This window comes from Culex quinquefasciatus, chromosome 2 (genome assembly GCF_015732765.1).
Source record: "Culex quinquefasciatus strain JHB chromosome 2, VPISU_Cqui_1.0_pri_paternal, whole genome shotgun sequence".
NCBI classification, from domain to species: domain Eukaryota; kingdom Metazoa; phylum Arthropoda; class Insecta; order Diptera; family Culicidae; genus Culex; species Culex quinquefasciatus.
In genome coordinates, this window is record NC_051862.1 from 110,465,248 (window position 1) to 110,484,822 (window position 19,575).

The 19,575-nt window shown below is 46.6% G+C and overlaps 1 protein-coding gene and 1 long non-coding RNA gene across 2 annotated transcripts; one reads left to right on the forward strand and one right to left on the reverse strand.

Annotated features, from left to right (window-relative positions):
* Positions 1–5,027: 5,027 nt before the first annotated feature.
* Positions 5,028–5,879, forward strand: LOC6043635. The gene is made up of 2 exons (XM_038251662.1): positions 5,028–5,105; positions 5,175–5,879. The coding sequence occupies exons 1-2, from the start codon at positions 5,082–5,084 to the stop codon at positions 5,466–5,468; spliced, it is 318 nt and encodes a 105-aa protein (XP_038107590.1). The 5' UTR covers positions 5,028–5,081; the 3' UTR covers positions 5,469–5,879.
* Positions 5,880–18,596: 12,717 nt separating this feature from the next.
* LOC119766632 lies at positions 18,597–19,333 on the reverse strand. The gene is made up of 4 exons (XR_005277020.1): positions 19,261–19,333; positions 19,129–19,175; positions 18,832–18,972; positions 18,597–18,706 (listed from the first exon to the last, which is right to left on the reverse strand). It is a non-coding gene; the product is annotated as an uncharacterized LOC119766632 (long non-coding RNA).
* Positions 19,334–19,575: the final 242 nt, after the last annotated feature.

Genomic DNA, 19,575 nt, shown 5'->3' on the forward strand with positions numbered 1-19,575 from the left:
GGTTTGACGTGGACGGCCATGTTTTCTTTTCTTCCACCAAGCCAGAGCATCTCGCGAGAGCTGTGTTTTTGACAGAGAGAGAGAGGCTCGTTGCCTCGTGGTGTAGTGTTGGTGCAGTAAGGTCTTGGTTGTGTTTGTGTTTTGCTCTCAGAGAGCGTCTGGGAGTGGGAGTTTGCGTGTGAGCTGTTTGGTTCGCCGATGACATGTCTTGTTCGGCGCGCGCATCTTGCGGTGGTGTTGTGAGTGTATGTGTAGGGGGGTTTGTGCGGCGGCTGAGTTTGGGTAGCTGTGGAGTGAGTGTCCAAATGAAGAGAGGCAGCTCCTTTCTCGGTGTTTCTTTTGGTGGCTGCATTTGCAGGTGCGAAAGCGAGACTGCGATGAGAGCCCAGCGCCTGCTAAGAGGTGCTGGACGAATGTTCAACGCTCGTCCGTCGCGCGAAGAGGAGGAGGCAGCGTCGATCGAGCAACGGAAGGGATTTTTCGTAGCAAGCTGTGACCGGGGACGATGCAAATATTTGGATTGTTCTCAACGCGGGGAGTTGCGGAAATGTGATGCACAAGGTCTTCACGACGCACCGAGCGATTTGTGCTGAAAAGCATAGATTTTTCCGGGTCTTACAGACTTGCGGCCAGGGCAACCTTTGAAGCAGCAGCATGCAGAACCGGGTGAGCAAGTTCCAATAAGAATATTCTTTTGACATGTGTGAATGAGTATGCGTGTGTGAGTGAGAAACTGGGCCAAAACAACTTATCTAGATAACTTTTAATTAGGGGAGCGGTGCCATGTTTTGAGTACTGACAAATATAAAAACAGGGTTTTCTGCTGCTTTTTTGTTGTTGCTTGTAATGTTGAAATAATCGATGTTTCTATTGTTTCGGCCCAATTGACAATGTTTGTGTGAGTGTATCCCTTTATTTTTGTTTTTATTGCAAGGTTTGATATAAGGTTTGATACAAAAAACGCGTTACGCGTACAAATTATTCAACAAATACCGTCGTTAGGTTTTCCGTAAATCACAATTATCTTTTTATTGAATAATCTTTAATATGTCATAAAAATCTCATGTTTTTATGATCTTATGTTTGATTAACTTTTTTTTAACGAATTTAAGTTTACTGGTATAATAAGTTGTGTGTAAGAGTTGGTATGAATGAGCTTGATATATATTAATCAATTTATTTTCCAGGTTTTTCAGGATAAGTTCATAACTAAGGATAAAAATACGCGCGCTAAATCGAACAAATTCTTCGTAAAATTTTGTCAAATCAATTGCGTCATTTATTTATTAATTGTTTGTGATTTTAAAATTTCTATAGAATCGTTTATTGAAAGACACGCTGACATTTAGGATAGATTGTGAGTAGCGGGACCTCGCGGTTACTCTGCAACGTGTTTTTCGGAGCCTTTTATTTTATATTTTACTTTTCTTAAGTCCTTCTTTCATCATCGTTGATTGGAAGGCACGCCGCCGGTTTTGTTCGTTTAAGTTATTGTTTTCATTTCATTACAATCGGTTACGTGGAGTCCTTTTTTCTTTTCGTTTATATTCGTTGATCGTAATAATTTATTCCATCTGGCAGTTTTAGTATTAACTCATCAAACTATCGATTTTATGAAGCGTAAGCGTCTTTTATTTACTATTTTTGAAATTTGCTCGCGGTATCTAAACTGTACAAACAGTAAAAATATATTGATAAGTCCAGCCCATAGCACTACTGCTCGGTTGGCACGCGTTCGATTAAAAAACATTTTAAATAATCAATTATTTATCTTTCCGCAGCCGGCTGCCTACGATTTAAAATTTTCAACCGATAAACAAAATGCTCATGGTCACATCACTGCCACTCGTGAATCCTGACCTCATACCCATCTACTAACCCCCTCAAAACTCATGTGATACTTTGTCGGAGAAGCAGTCGATTGGGCGGTCTCTATCACTCAAGTATCGGACTAACATTCCCATCCACTTCCCCGTGACTCTACCACTGGTCGTGGCCAGCGCCGGTATTGATCAGCATGATAGGGGCCTTTGAGAAGTTGCGAAGCGAGGAAAGATAGCACCCACTTATCTTCCACGGCTCGTGGATGTAACTTCTGGAGGTCCTGGTCAATAACGGAGTAGCAACTGCGGGTGGGCACCTATGCTTATGCTTATGCTATGCTTTATTAAATTATTTATTTATCTATTTGCTATCTATTATTTATTACCTATTTATTATTCAAAATTAGCATGCAATTAAATTACCAAAATAGTCGACTTTAGGGAAAAAGGCCTTTTTTTTATATTTTGCATCTGAGACACCAACCCATATGAATTTTGTTATCCCCACCCCTGCGAACACCATCATCACCCCGTACGTCAGTGTCATCGAGCTGTCACCGATCCCTGTGGCAAAACAGGAAACAGTTCTGGAGGGAACAGCTAGGCGGCGCATAAATACGGGCGCAGACGATGGTGTCGGGCTCTTTTGCTTTTTCGGTCCGGAGTGGTGAAGACCAGTGATCGCCCCGCTTGATCGTCCGTCACCACACGACACGGGAAGAAGTGCCACGACAAATTAAAATCGACTAGCCTAAAAGTACGGATCGGAGTGTGACGGCACCACGGACGGTTAGAAGGACACCACAACACGTTAAAAATTCCTAACCGAGTTAGGTCCCTCCGGTCATCTCGTACGGATCCGAGCGAGCGTGGTGCAAAGACAGAACCTGCAGTGAAGTGAAGTGAAGTGGTCGGGACTGGCCGCACGAAGCACTGCGGTGCTGAGTGCCAAGTGGTACAACGTCGAATCTGTTGGCCAGCCCCCGAGTCAAAGACTCCCCCAGTGGTACACCCTCCGGACCCGCGAACTTGACCCTCCGCTACACAAAGGGTCCGCGATCACGTTCTTTGGCGGTCTCCTTCTGAGGCCAAGCCGACACCACCACGTGGCCCTCTGGGGCGAAGCCAAGAAGAAGACGCCCTCTCGGCGGTCCAACCGGACCCGCCGTTCGTTCCCTCCTGTTCCGGAACCCGACCAGCAGCAGCAGCCAAGACAGCGACGCAACAAGCCGGCCACCGAGCATCAGGATCCCAACGATAAAACGCATGCATGGAAGTAACGTACACAAATACACATTAAAACAAATTCCCCCGTCTTTCCCTTAATTTATTAACCCTCAAAAGTTCTTAAAATTATTGAAAGTCTTAAAATCTAAATAAAAAGTTAAAATGTGGTCTCAATCAAGCTGTGTTTGTCCTATTTATTTAAAATCTTAAATATTAGTCTTTGGTTGAAAATTAGTGTGGTTCACGTGAGTATGAAATGTTTGTCTTTGTGTGAGAAATCTCCGGGTAGATACGTGTGCCGCCCTATGGAGCAATCCCCCTAAGGGACTCCACGAGGGGCGCGACATTGGCCTTATTGAATTAATTTTAGCAGTTAATATACAGTATGTAAAAAAAGTATTTACACCCCTTGGGCACTATGCACATTTTGTGATGAAACATGTAAACAATTTAATGTTGACATAAACCTAGTACTACGTTTTGTTCAGAAACTCATGCCGAACATTTTGCTGCAAAAAGCTCATGAAAAGATGTTTTCTATAAAAGTTATATAACAAATACTATTACAAAAATAAAAAGGTGCAAAAAAGTTTGTACACCTTTCGAAAAATTAACATAAATAAAGTTATTTGTTGACAAATCACCATAAATCCAGTCTCCCAACTCCAAATAGGCATCCTTGACTGATTAAAAATAATTTGGATTGAATATAAAGTTTACTAATTACTTAGTATAAAAGTTTATATAACTCTGAAATTCTATATAAAACTTATGTAAACTTAATTTTGCAAACTTTCAATTTAACTAAATGTCAATATATTACCATAGAATTGCTAAATAAACATTTTGGAGTGGGTATAACACCGTTTTGGGGTCTTTGTATCGCTAGAATAGATTTTTCGTTGGAATTTCGTACCAACCCGGAATTACGTCGTCGAAAAATCCGCCGGCATCCGAACCGGTCCACAATTCACAAGTTAACCTATGTGGCATCGGAAAGGGCATAAAATTTCCGATCTTTTGATACCCATACATCTAGGTTTTCTATAAAACCCACGTTTTTAAATACCTGGGCAAAAAGTAAGTTTGATCCACGAGAACAAAAATTACGAAATTCCATACATTTTTGGCAGATTGCTCAAACGAAACCATAACAACGTTTTTGCCTAGGTATTTAAAAACGTGGGTTTTATAGAAAACCTAGATGTCTGGTATCAAAAGATCGGAAATTTTATGCCCTTTCCGATGCCACATAGGGTGACTTGTTAATTGTGGACCGGTTCGAATGCCGGTGGATTTTCCGACGACGTAATTCCGGGTTGGTACGAAATTCCAACGAAAATCTATTCTAGCGATACAAAGACCCCAAAACGGTGTTATACCCACTCCAGAATGTTTATTTAGCAATTCTATGGTAATATATTGACATTTTGTTAAATTGAAAGTTTGCAAAATTAAGTTTAGATAAGTTTTATTTAGAATTTCCAGATTTATATAAACTTTTATACTAAGTAATTAGTAAACTTTATATTCAATCCAAATTATTTTTTTAATCAGTCAAGGATGCCTATTTGGAGTTGGGAGACTGGATTTATGGTGATTTGTCAACAAATAACTTTATTTATGTTAATTTTTCGAAAGGTGTACAAACTTTTTTTGCATCTTTTTATTTTTGTAATAGTATTTGTTATATAACTTTTATAGAAAACATCTTTTCATGAGCTTTTTGCAGCAAAATGTTCGGCATGAGTTTCTGAACAAAACGTAGTACTAGGTTTATGTCAACATTAAATTGTTTACATGTTTCATCACAAAATGTGCATAGTGCCCAAGGGGTGTAAATACTTTTTTTACATACTGTATTAAGGAATTAAATACCTCACGTCATTTGACATCTGACAGCGCCTCACCTGCATTCTAAACATTGGTTTGGTTTGTTTCTCTTTCGCGCGCTCAACTGTCAAGTTTGTATGAATTCCGTGAAGCGTTGGAAAAAAAAAGTGGTGATGGATAAAGTGAAATTAACGGAGAATGCAGAAAAGATGTGATCCGCTGGTAGAGTAGATGCTGCCGGCGAAAGAGATTATTTTGCATTCATCATTTGAATCATTATTTTTCTTCCAGAACGATGGCTTTGCTGAGGGGAACGGAGAATTATTCTTTAAGCACGAACCCAACCTCTCCGCGCCCGGATCGCACACAATCTACGCCAAAATCCCGCCCAACCTGCATGAACATCCCTGCGAGTGTCCCTGCTGGACGATGCCCATCAGCCGGCTGTTGACCGAGGTGACCGGCCTAGATTCGAGCGAGGCGGACGGCCTGCCGCAGAAGATTTGTGTCGTGTGCATTTCCTACCTCAAGCACGCGTACACGTTTCCGACAATGTGGCCGCACTGCTGGCCGCCCGGTATCTAGTCACACGATAAACGAATAACGGTTCCTGGACCTCTGGACGGTCCCATTGAACCGGTTGTGATAAAGCCGGCGGTGAAACGACCGGAAATGAACGACGTTTGCCAGTGAATGATGACGGCGGGGCCGGATGGGCGGGCGGTGCCCTTTCAGAAGAACCTGGACAAGCAGCAGCTGATGCAGACGTGTTGCTTAATGGGAATGGGTGGACGCAGGAGAATTTTTTTTATGGCAGAGTTGTTGCGGATGATTACGGTGGAACCTATGCTGAGGATTCTGAACCGGGCTGGAGAACAAAACGGTGCTGCTTCCCGAAGGATTGAAAGGGCAAACCGAAGTTTCTTCTCCATATTGTTTCTTAGGACTAGACAAAATCAAAATGAAGCGGAATAATATTCTTTAGTGTTGTGTCGATATTACGTTGCGTGGTGAAAATTCATTTTTATTATCACAAATAAAAATAAGATTTGGTTGTTGTTTTTTGTGTTCGCTTTTCATTACCAAAATAATTTTACCGAAAACTCTGCTCTCGCAGGCATCTTCCGTCCTGACCACTTCTCTGGAACACGTACGTAATTTTACATCGTTACATGATTCGCCACAATTGGCTCTTGGTCCTGGCCCATCCTCATATTCCGGGTCTTCCGGTCACAAAATGTACGTCCGCTGGATCATCTTCGATGGATTCTTCGTTGATGTTCAGGAGCAGTCGCTCTTCCTAGACGAAATCCATGAAATCGGTGCTGTAAATGTTGGGAAAGCAGGGTTGGAGGCCAGTTTGCACTCGAAAACAGACACGGCGATTTGTCGAAGCCCCGTGAATTCATTTGCGATCATCCAATGGGGACGAGTCAGCTAATTTTCCAGAGTTAATCATGCCGATGGAAATGATGTTGGACGTTGTCTGCCTGGATCCGGTTGACCACGTTCAGGAGGCAGGTTAGGATCTGGAACGCCACAGTTCCAAGTGAACTGGCATTATTGTACTTTCCGATGCAGTAAAAGCGATGTACACACAACAACAAATATCCCGCGCAATGTCAAGCTGCCAAATCAATGTGATGTAAAAAGAGGTGGCGTTGTTTTGATCGTAAACAAAAGTTAATTTTGCCTTAATTTGTTAATTTTGACCGTTAATTAATTAAATTATTTAATTTCTTACTATTGTCCCGCCCCTCGGGACTCCATGTGCTCGTCTCTTATAATTAACCCCAGAATAGTTAATTACTATCATGGTCCAGAAGCTGACCCGCTGCCGTTCACGGGTCACAGCAGCCGAAAACGATCATTGCGTGACCAACAAAAACAAACTGTTTGTCGACTGCATCCAGGCCCGTGATACTGACGTAGCTTGCTGAAGCCGCCACCAAATGTTTGGTGGCGCTGTTTCGGGAATAACATTTCAGAGGGTCACAAATCAAAATATAATAAGTCTTATTTAATTTTTTGGAAAATAATCCTGTAGCAGCTCATATTGATCCTTTTCATTAAAATAAACCATAAATGCCGCCACCAACAATATATGTTTAGCATCAGGTCTCAGGCAAAGCTTCCCAGCAGGTGTCTTTTTCAAATCCTCTGGAATGTCTTCCACAAATTCTTATTTGGCCAATAAACTTACAGATCATCATAATGTTAATTTAAATCTACAATTTGAGGCGGTTGAGCTCAACCATGTTGTTGGGAAACCTTAAGAGCGAGTCCACGAACAGGGCATAGCCCATTGTTAGGGACGTTGTGGGGCTTTACAAAAAAGCATGTTTTTGAGTCAAACAAACCAACTTCTATGGTAACCCGTGGTTTGAAAGTGTTGGTAAATTTTCGACAAGAAAGCCAAAACAGCTGTTCTTAGACATAAAAGTTCAAATTTAGAAACTAATTTTGTTGTTTTGTGTCTATTCCTACTGAAACAAATTAAAAAATACAGTGGACTCTCTGGCTGTCGATCTTCTCGTTATCAATATTGCTCCAGCTGTCAATAAATTTGTCAGTCCCTTCAAATAGATTGCTTTGATTTTCCATTCTATAATTTGATAACCCCCGTTCTCGACGGTCCCTTCAATATCGACAGCAAGAGAGTCCACTGTATTCAAATATTGTGCAAAAACATTGCTAAAATCACTTCTCAATTCACCCCATGTGTCTCGATTTGCCCCGGATAATGGTACACATTTAATTTCATTTTAACTAACGAAACAAAAATAAAGAAAAAAATATTTTCGTCCTTTCGATTTTGCGCCCTTTTTGTCATGTTACTCCCCATAATTTTGACACTAGACACCAAAACTTTGGTACTTTTTAGGCTTCAGTGACATTGTATGCAGATGACAGCCGAAGCATCCCCGTGACTGCATCGCACCCAGTCGATTTGATGTCTGGAAGATCGCCGAGTTCACAAGGAGTCTGCCAAAAAGCGAACTGGTTTGACTCGGACAGTGGCGGTGAAGCAGAACGAACGTGCCTACGCAGTCGACCATCAACAGTAGTTCCTGCTGTTCGGCACCCTCGATGTCTCAACGCAGATCATCTAGATGGTGACGCCGCAACAGGAACTTAAGGGGGGAGATGTTGCATACGCAAGAAATGGACATCCCTCGTCAGCTAGACTCACTGGTGGTAGTGAAGCTACCACACAGATGATGTCACAAGAGCTCGACATCCACCAAAAGAGCTTCAGCCACCATCGCGCGCAGCCAGCGCGTTTGGCGCAGCTAGTTTTAATTCGTTGTACTGTTTAGTTATTTGTTAAATAAATGTAGTTTTAATGTGTAATTACTGTCTTTGTGCCTCGGCCATCACCACCTCGTTCACCCAAGTCGAGGACACAAAATATGGGTATCAAAAGATTTGAAATGTTATGCCCTTTCCGATGCCACATAGGTTGACTTGTGAATCGTGGACCGGTTTGGATGCCGGCGGATTTTCCGAAGACGTAATTCCGGGTTGGTACGAAATTCCAACGAAAAATCTATTCTATCGATACAAAGACCCCAAAACGGTGATATACCCACTCCAAAATGTTTATTTAGCAATTCTATGGTTATATATTGACATTTAGTTGAATTGAAAGTTTGCAAAATTAAGTTTAGATAAGTTTTATATAGAATTTGCAGAGTTATATAAACTATTATACTAAGTAGTTAGTACACTTTATATTCAATCCAAATTATTTTTTTAATCAGTCAAGGATGCCTATTTGGAGTTGGGAGACTGGATTTATGGTGATTTGTCAACAAATAACATTATTTATGTTAATTTTTCAAAAGGTGTACAAATTTGTTTGCACTTTTTTTTATTTCTGTAATAGTATTTGTTATATAACTTCTTATGTAAATCATCTTTTCATAAGCTTTCAATAGCAAAATGTTCGGCATGAGTTTCTGAACAAAACGTAGTACTAATTTCTGTCAAACTTTAAACTGTTTACAAGTTTCATCACAAAATGTGATAAGTGCCCTTACTTTACTTTTACTGCTCGTACAACCTCCGGGTCATGAGCTGTCTCCAGATGCGCTGCCACTGAACTCGGTCTTGGGCTGCTACTCTCCAATTCCGACTCGGAACTCCCACACTTCTCAGATCTTCCTCCACTTGGTCTAACCACCTCGCACGTTGCGCCCCCCTCCGCCGCGTTCCAACCGGCTCCGAATTAAACACCAACTTCACCGGATTGATAGTCCGGTTCGGTTGGCGCGTATCCAGCGCGTCCGGCATTCTTGCGACGTGTCCGGCCCACCGGATTCGGCCAGCCTTAGCGACCTTCCGAATACTTGGCTTGCCATAGAGTTGCGCCAGCTCGTGGTTCATCCTTCTCCTCCATACAGTGTTCTCACGCACGCCGCCAAAGATCGTCCTAAGCACTCGTCGTTCGAAAACTTCAAGCGCTTGTAGGTCCTCCTCGAGCATCGTCCACGTCTCGTGCCCGTAGAGAACGACCGGTCTTATCAGCGTTTCGTACATGGTACACTTTGTACGCCGGGAAAGATGACCAGACTGTAGGGTCTTGTGGAGTCCATAGTAGGCACGACTACCGGTGATGATGCGCCTTCGAATTTCTCTGCTGCAGTTGTTGTCCGACGTAACCAACGATCCGAGGTACACAAACTCCTCCACAACCTCGAACTCGTCGCCGTCGATCGTCACGCTCGATCCTATGCGAGCCCTAAGGGACTCGGTTCCTCCTGCCAGCAGATACTTCGTTTTCGCAACATTCACCTTCAATCCAACCTTATCCGCTTCCCGCTTCAATTCGGTGTACCGCCTGGCCACATCCTCGAACGTTCTGCCGACAATGTCCATATCGTCGGCATAGCAGATGAACTGGTTGGACCGGTTGATGATCGTGCCCCGCATGTTGAAGCCCGCCCGCCTCATGACACCTTCAAGCCCAATGTTGAAACAGAGGCCGGAGATACCGTCGCCTTGTCGCAGTCCCTTGCGCGATTCGATCGGGTCGGACATCGCCCCCGAAATCTTCACGCTGCACCGTGCCCCGTCCATCGTTGATTTCACCAGTCTGATCAGCTTCCCGGGAAAGCCGTTCTCGTACATGATCTTCCATAGCTCTTCGCGATCGATCGAGTCGTACGCGGCTTTGAAATCAATGAACAGGTGGTGCGTCGGGATCTGGTACTCGCGACACTTTTGGAGGATTTGGCGTAGCAAAAAGATTTGGTCCGTCGTCGATTTCCCCTCCACGAAACCGGCTTGGTACGTCCCAACGAAATCCTTTGCTCGCTCCGACAGACGACAGAAGATGATCTGAGACAGCACTTTGTAGGCCGCGTTGAGAATAGTGATGGCTCGATAGTTCTCACATTCCAACTTGTCCCCCTTCTTGTAGACCGGGCATATTACTCCCTCTTTCCACTCCTCCGGTAGCTGTTCTGTGTCCCAGACCTTGACTATCAGCCAGTGTAGACAGGCCGCCAGCTTGTCCGGGCCCATCTTGATGACTTCAGCACCGATACCATCCTTACCCGCTGCTTTGTTGTTCTTCAGCTTCTTGATGGCATCCTTAACTTCCCTCATCGTGGGTGCTGGCTCGTCCTCGCCGTCCACCATACCGCTGACGTCGTTTCCCCCGTCGCCCTGGTACTCCGCCTCTGGGCCGTTCAGGTGCTCGTCGAAGTGCTGCTTCCACCTTTCGATCACCTCACGCTCGTCCGTCAAGATGCCTCCGTCCTTATCCCGGCACATTTCGGCTCGCGGCATGAAGCCAGTCCGGGATTGACTGAGTTTCTTGTAGAACTTACGTGTTTCGTTGGAGCGATACAGCTGTTCCATGTCCTGGCACTCCAACTCTTCCAGGCGGCGCTTCTTGTCCCGAAAGAGATGGGTTTGCTGTCTTCGCAACTGTTTGTACGACTCCTTGTTCCCACGGGTGTTGTGCAGCAGCCACTTGTCCCGCGCTGCTTTCTTCTCATCCCAAATCGCCTGACATTCCTCGTCGAACCAGCCGTTCCGTCGAACTCGGTCCACGTACCCGATGGCGCTCGATGCCGCTGCGTTGATGGCTGCTTCCATATGGCTCCAGCAGGCCTCCAGAGGGGCTTCAGCGAGCTCACCCTCGTCAGGCAACGCAGCTTCGAGTTCCCGCGCGTACTGGGTAGCGACCTCAGGATCCTTGAGACGCTCCAGATTATACCGCTGCGGGCGACGGTACCGGATCTTGTTGACCTCAGACAGGCGTTGGCGCAGCTTTGCCACCACCACACGGAGAAAAAAGAGTTCCCAAAATCGTGAACAAGCGTTCATGAAAATGGGAACCTCGAACAAAGTGTTCAAATTCCATGGTACGATTTTGAAAAACGTACCATGAAATTTGAACACTTTGTTCGCGGTTCCTATTTTCATGAACGCTTGTTCACAATTTTGGGAACTCTTTTTTCTCCGTGCAGGTAGTGGTCCGAGTCGATGTCCGCGCCACGGTAGGTTCTGACGTCGATTATGTCCGAGAAGTGCCGACCATCGATGAGAACATGGTCGATTTGAGTCTCCGTGTCGTTTGGTGATCTCCAGGTGTACTTGTATAGGGAGGTGTGCTGGAAGAAGGTACTACGTATGGCCATGTTTCGGGAGGTAGCGAAATCGATGAGTCGTAGGCCGTTCTCGTTCGTCTGCTGGTGGGCGCTGAACCTCCCAATAACCGGTCTGAACTCCTCCTCCTGGCCGACTTGAGCGTTTAAGTCGCCGATGACAATCTTGACGTCGTGTTTTGGACACTTCCTGTACTCGCGGTCAAGAAGCTCGTAGAAAGCGTCCTTGTCATCGGCGTCGCTTCCCATGTGCGGGCTGTGCACGTTGATGATGCTCAGGTTGAAGAATCGGCCCTTGATTCGCAACCGGCACATTCTGTCATTGACTGGCCACCAACCAATCACGCGCTTCGCCATTTCGCCCAGCACGATAAAAGCTGTCCCCAGCTCGTGTGTATCGCCGCCGCTCCAATACATAGTATACCCACCGAGCTCTCGGTGGTCCTTCCCCGTCCAGCACACCTCCTGCAGCGCCACGACTTCGAGACCGCGGACCCGCAATTCGTTATGAAGAATGCGGTCGCTCCCATCGAAGTTGAGAGACCTGCAGTTCCACGTCCCGAGTTTCCAATCCCTGGATCCCCGAAAATCGGGTCGGCGATTGGATCGGCTCGCATCTGGAGCTCTCTGCACTTGGTTTTTACGGCGGGTGCGTGTAGCCATCACCAACCCCCTGTCTCGCCGGAGGACCGTCGTACCAGGACTGTTTAGAGTCCCACCCTGGCGCTGGGACTTTTAATCAGCCGCCCCTAACCTGGGGAACAGACGCTGTTTCGAGCCGCCCCTAACCTGGGGAACAGACGCTCGAGGGGGGGGGGGTCCTAACTCTATTTGCAGTAAGCCGCCCCTAAAGTGGAGAACAGACGCTTACCTCGACGATGGAGCAGGACACCGGTTTCTTTGAGCCGCCCCTAACCTGGGGAACAGACGCTCAAAGAAGGTGGGGGGGGGGGGTCGACCACTTCTATGGAGCCGCCCCTTACGCTGGGAACAGCCGCTCACAGTTGGAAGGGATCGAAAACCCTGGTGTTATAGGCCGCTCCTGACCTGGAGTACAGACGCCCAAAACGTTGTTGGAGGGGCGGGGGGCGGGGGGCGGGAGGGGTAGTGCTTCGCGGTTGATGAATTGCACTTTACTTTTCAAATTATTTTTCACTTTGAAAATTTTCAAAAACTTTTCGCCGACTTTTTTGTTTGCACCTTAGTGCCAATCCGACCCACTGTGCACTCTTCGAAAAATCTTCCACACTTCCTTTTAGGTAGCACACCACACAGATCACCGACAAGACGGGCCGACGTGCATTGTACACAAAGAACGACGACGACGACGACGATGAACTCGCACTGGCCACGCGAGGAGCACTTTTTTAACTCTTTTGTTTGGCCCGATCAGGCCGCGTGATCGAACAAAATTAATAAAAATTAGCCGATTCCGCAGTCGTCGCGCGCGTACTCTGTTGGCAACCGGTTCACGACAGGTTCCGGGATAGATCCACAAAACTTCAGGCCGCAGTACACCGGGTAACCACGGTTTTTCGCGATATTATTCGGCGCGCTGGTCGGAAGGTAAACACCGCACTTGCACGTACACACTCTAATAGTGCCCAAGGGGTGTAAATACTTTTTTTTACATACTGTTTATCTTACAAAATATTTTAAAACGATTTTTTCAAAAAAAAAAACGAAACTATTGGCACTACGCCCCCCGGGGCATGGCCTTCCTCTAACGTGGGATTTCTGCTCCAGCGCCTCTGACGAGACAGGAGAAACCGGGACCGACGTTTTACTTCACCATCCGATAGAAGCTCAGTGGATAAGGCGGGAATCGAACCCGCGTCTCATAGCATCATCGGGATCGGCAGCCGAAGCCGCTACCCCTGCGCCACGAGACCCAAACTGTTGAAGTTTATTAAAAAAAATATTTTGCTGAATACTTGAATCATTTCGGGACATTTTTAAATATTTCAAAAATATTTGAAGTAAACACATTCTAAACGGCCACAGCTAAAAAAGTAGACGTCCAGCTGCGTGTAAAAGGTCTGGGTGTAAAATAAATGTTGCATTATTTTATGCAATTTTATGTGAGAAACCTACTTGACCGAAATGTCAAGCTCATATATGCTTTTCAACGGTCTGATGGCCGAGTGGGCTAAGGCGCCAGTCCTTACTGTTGGTGCTTGGTTTGAATCTGGTCGATTGCAACTTTTTTGTGTGTTTGCAAAAATTGTACATGCAGTGTGTATTTTAACGAAGGTTATGTTCATGCTTTTGCATGCGATTTTACCATTGGATTTTTTTCTGTGTGTAAGAAATTCAATAATTGAGTCACTTTGTACAACAACCCATGTTTTTTTCGTTCATTTCACATTTTTACAAAATTGATAATTATTTTTTTTGTCCCATTTTTCCACTTTAATAATTGATTCTGAAAAAATCAATATAGAAATGACAAAAAATAAAATCACACATGAAGAATGTTTGAATTTGAAACAAAAACATTCACAGCAAAAAATCACATCACCTTTGTGAGAAAAAACACTTAATATTACATCTATGAAAGTACTCTATAAAACGTGTAATATTACACAAATCCCATTTTGGGCCCAGGGATAGATATCGAGTTGGTTCTTCCGATTAGAATTGTCATTTTAAACATAAACAAAACGATTTTTCGTTCAATTTAATTTATTGCCAACAAAATTTTCACCATTTCTTCGGAATAAGGTCATTTTTAGTAAAAAAAAAAATGGACAGATTCTCGACGCGACCAGCCCGGATTCCCAACGTCCCAAATTCTTCGAGCAGCATCCGGTGAGAGCTCGGGTGTGAACTACGGCCTGGAGTGGCCGAGGTGCGGGTATTCCAGAACGGCCTGAGTGAGGCGCGCATCCTCTTCTTGGCTAATCTTTTGTCCGTGCCGACAACCAGCTCAACCAGGCCAGCTCGGGATCGAGCACCTTCTTAATGGCCATCCCTCGTTCCGTGCTGAGGACCGGATGCTCGAAAACAGCTCGGCGCATTTTACGTGGGCAAACCTTTTTTGCGGCCAACCCTCGTTCCGTGGTGAGGACCGGATGAGGAACTCCCGGTGTTGATTGTTGAAAATTGATCTGTGGAAGAAAAATAAAAAAAAAAACATCAAATAGTTTACAAAACTAAACGTGTTGCTGGATTTGAAAAAAATGATTGAAACCTTAACTAACTTTTAGGCGCGCATCTTCAACGTGGCCACTCGGCTTCGTGGCCAACCTTCGATCCGTGTCGGACCGGATCGGACCGGATTATCGAAAACAGCTCGGCGTCGATGTGGCGCGCACATTTTACGTGGGCAAACCTTTATTGCGGCCAACCCTCGTTCCGTGGTGAGGACCGGATGAGGAACTCCCGGTGTTGATTGTTGAAAATTGATCTGTGGAAGAAAAATAAAAAAAACATCAAATAGTTTACAAAACTAAACGTGTTGCTGGATTTGAAAAAAATGATTGAAACCTTAACTAACTTTTAGGCGCGCATCTTCTGCGTGGCCACTCGGCTTCGTGGCCAACCTTCGATCCGTGTCGGACCGGATCGGACCGGATTATCGAAAACAGCTCGGCGTCGATGTGGCGCGCACATTTTACGTGGGCAAACCTTTATTGCGGCCAACCCTCGTTCCGTGCTGAGGACCGGATGAGGAACTCCCGGTGTTCCGTCTAGGTGACAGATGATGATTAGCGAACCGGCCCAACCTGTTCGACCGTTCCGTCCAGCAGGAAACTGTGGAAGAAAAGAAAAAGGTCATTTAGTTCCACTATTAGTAATCAATGCTTAGCAATGAATGTTATTGTTTATGAAAGTGGCCATCCATAAATCACGTAGGAGAGGGATGGGGGACGGTCCTCCGGCGAGACAGGGGGTTGGTGATGGCTACACGCACCCGCCGTAAAAATCAAGTGCAGAGAGCTCCAGATGCGAGCCGATCCAATCGCCGACCCGATTTTCGGGGATCCAGGGATTGGAAACTCGGGACGTGGAACTGCTGGTCTCTCAACTTCGATGGGAGCGACCGCATTCTTCACAACGAATTGCGGGTCCGCGGTCTCGAAGTCGTGGCGCTGCAGGAGGTGTGCTGGACGGGGAAGGACCACCGAGAACTCGGTGGGTATACTATGTATTGGAGCGGCGGCGATACACACGAGCTGGGGACAGCTTTTATCGTGCTGGGCGAAATGGCGAAGCGCGTGATTGGTTGGTGGCCAGTCAACGACAGAATGTGCCGGTTGAGAATCAAGGGCCGATTCTTCAACCTGAGCATCATAAACGTGCACAGCCCGCACATGGGAAGCGACGCCGATGACAAGGACGCTTTCTACGAGCTTCTTGACCGCGAGTACAGGAAGTGTCCAAAACACGACGTCAAGATTGTCATCGGCGACTTGAACGCTCAAGTTGGCCAGGAGGAGGAGTTTAGACCGGTTATTGGGAGGTTCAGCGCTCACCAGCAGACGAACGAGAACGGCCTACGACTCATCGATTTCGCTACCTCCCGAAAATGGCCATACGTAGTACCTTCTTCCAGCACACCTCCCTATACAAGTACACCTGGAGATCACCAAACGACACGGAGACTCAAATCGACCATGTTCTCATCGATGGTCGGCACTTCTCGGACATAATCGACGTCAGAACCTACCGTGGCGCGGACATCGACTCGGACCACTACCTGGTGGTGGCAAAGCTGCGCCAACGCCTGTCTGAGGTCAACAAGATCCGGTACCGTCGCCCGCAGCGGTATAATCTGGAGCGGCTCAAGGACCATGAGGTCGCTACCCAGTACGCGCGGGAACTCGAAGCTGCGTTGCCTGACGAGGGTGAGCTTGCCGAAGCCCCTCTGGAGGCCTGCTGGAGCCATATGGAAGCAGCCATCAACGCAGCGGCATCGAGCGCCATCGGGTACGTGGACCGAGTTCGACGGAACGGCTGGTTCGACGAGGAATGTCAGGCGATTTGGGACGAGAAGAAAGCAGCGCGGGACAAGTGGCTGCTGCGCAACACTCGTGGGAACAAGGAGTCGTACAAACAGTTGCGAGGACAGCAAACCCATCTCTTTCGGGATAAGAAGCGCCGCCTGGAAGAGTTGGAGTTCCAGGATATGGAGCAGCTGTATCGCTCCAACGAAACGCGTAAGTTCTACAAGAAACTCAGTCAATCCCGGACTGGCTTCATGCCGCGAGCCGAAATGTGCCGGGATAAAGACGGAGGAATCTTGACGGACGAGCGTGAGGTGATCGAAAGGTGGAAGCAGCACTTCGACGAGCACCTGAACGGCCCAGAGGCGGAGTACCAGGGCGACGGGAGAAACGACGTCAGCGGTATGGTGGACGGCGAGGACGAGCCAGCACCCACGATGAGGGAGGTTAAGGATGCCATCAAGAAGCTGAAGAACAACAAAGCAGCGGGTAAGGATGGTATCGGTGCTGAACTCATCAAGATGGGCCCGGACAAACTGGCGGCCTGTCTACACCGGCTGATAGTCAAGGTCTGGGACACAGAACAGCTACCGGAGGAGTGGAAAGAGGGAGTAATATGCCCGATCTACAAGAAGGGGGACAAGTTGGAATGTGAGAACTATCGAGCCATCACTATTCTCAACGCGGCCTACAAAGTGCTGTCTCAGATCATCTTCTGTCGTCTGTCGGAGCGTGCAAAGGATTTCGTTGGGCCGTACCAAGCCGGTTTTGTGGAGGGGAAATCGACGACGGACCAAATCTTTTTGCTACGCCAAATCCTCCAAAAGTGTCACGAGTACCAGATCCCGACGCACCACCTGTTCATCGATTTCAAAGCCGCGTACGACTCGGTCGATCGCGAAGAGCTATGGAAGATCATGTACGAGAACGGCTTTCCCGGGAAGCTGATCAGACTGGTGAAATCGACGATGGACGGGGCACGGTGCAGCGTGAAGATTTCGGGGGCGATGTCCGACCCGATCGAATCGCGCAAGGGACTGCGACAAGGTGACGGTATCTCCGGCCTCTGTTTCAACATTGGGCTTGAAGGTGTAATGAGGCGGGCGGGCTTCAACATGCGGGGCACGATTATCAACCGATCCAGCCAATTCATCTGCTATGCCGACGACATGGACATTGTCGGCAGGACGTTCGAGGAGGTGGCCAGGCGGTACACCGAATTGAAGCGGGAAGCAGAAAAGGTTGGATTGAAGGTGAATGTGGCGAAGACGAAATATCTGCTGGCAGGAGGAACCGAGTCCCTTAGGGCTCGCGTAGGACCAAGCGTGACGATCGACGGCGACGAGTTCGAGGTCGTGGAGGAGTTTGTGTACCTCGGTTCGTTGGTAACGTCTGACAACAACTGCAGCAGAGAAATTCGGAGGCGCATCATCACCGGTAGTCGTGCCTACTATGGACTCCACAAGACCCTACGGTCTGGTCATCTTTCCCGGCGTACAAAGTGTACCATGTACGAAACGCTGATAAGACCGGTCGTTCTCTACGGGCACGAGTCATGGACGATGCTCGAGGAGGACCTGCAAGCACTTGAAGTTTTCGAACGGCGAGTGCTTAGGACGATCTTTGGCGGCGTGCGTGAGAACACTGTATGGAGGAGAAGGATGAACCACGAGCTGGCGCAACTCTACGACAAGCCAAGCATTCGGAAAGTCGCCAAGGCTGGCCGGATCAGGTGGGACGGACACGTCGCGAGAATGCCGGACACGCTGGATGCGCGCCAACCGAACCAGACTATCAATCCGGTGAAGTTGGTGTTCAACTCGGAGCCGTCTGGAACGCGGCGGAGGGGGGCGCAACGTGCAAGGTGGTTAGACCAAGTGGAGGAAGATCTGAGAAGTGTGGGAGTTCCGTGTTGGAATTGGAGAGTAGCAGCCCAAGTCCGAGTTCAGTGGCAGCGCATCTGGAGACAGCTCATGACCCGGGGGTTGTCTGAGCAGTAAAAGTAAGTAAGGGATGGGGGAATAGGATTAGCACTTGTCCACCCCTGATTTTTTTTTATTATGAACGATCCACCTTGGGGGAGGGGTTGGAGGTTGATGATGTTTTTTAGTTTGGTTACGTTACCTTGAGCTTTTTTTTATATTCTGTTGCAGCGACTCGCGAAGAGCAGTTCCCGGCGTCGATGGTCAACAACCAACGCGTGATGTCCGAGGACCTGCTGTCCTGCTCAGGTGATCCGGATGTCGTGATGAAACTGCAAACGAAATAAAAATGAAATTTTGTATGACAGAAGATTGAAAAGTGTTTTTGTTTACGTCTACACCTGAGGGAATTTGGCTTTGTTTTTGGGAGGGTGTTTTTTGTATTAGTTTAACCTACCTGTTGCTTTTTTGTTGAAGCGGCTCTCACGTCCCGGCGGACAGGTCGCAGGGCAGGTCGCACGACATGTCTTAGAGCAGGTTTCAGGGCAGGACTTGCTGTTGTGCTCCAACGTTTTGTCAAGTTCCGTCCGGCAGTAAGCTGTGGAAAAGTTAAAATTAATAAGTTTCAGCAAAAACATCTTTCGAGCCGGTCAAAGGCGGCGTGTTCAATCTCTTTAACAAGCAAGGAGACGTGATGAAATTTGAGGTTAGTTTCCGGAAAAGGGTGCAATTTCGTTTGTTCCACCAATCTTACCTTGATTTTCACGTGAGCTGAAGAAATAATCGCAGCAAAACTGTTATCTGCAAAGAGATTTCAAAAAACAATTTTGAACAGTCAAAAATCATGGATGGAGACGTTAAATTTTACAAAAAAAATAGTACTTACAAAATCCAAATTCCTCCAAGCAGCTGCAAGTGAAATTTCCAAATGACATTAAGAAATTTTCTTCATCTGGTCTGCGATTAGGGTACGTTATCCATTAGTGGACCCCTTTCCTATAGTGGACCCTCAAAGGGTTTTTGATGAAAAATTCAATAAAATCACAATTTCAAGCGTGTTGTTTTCTACAAATCATTTATTTGGCATGTTTAGCATCATTTAAATCAATGTTGACTGATATTGATTTGTCCTTTTCAGCAAAATAAGTGTTTTGAGTTCGACATCTGAAATCAGCCATGGCCACTAGCATTTTCACAACAA

Excerpts from the sequence above, each read along its gene's own strand:
- LOC6043635 (XM_038251662.1), top strand. The coding sequence starts at position 5,082 with ATGCAGAAAAGATGTGATCCGCTG. Across the intron at positions 5,106-5,174 it reads AGAAAAGATGTGATCCGCTG|AACGATGGCTTTGCTGAGGG; the intron begins GTAGAGTAGATG and ends TTTTTCTTCCAG.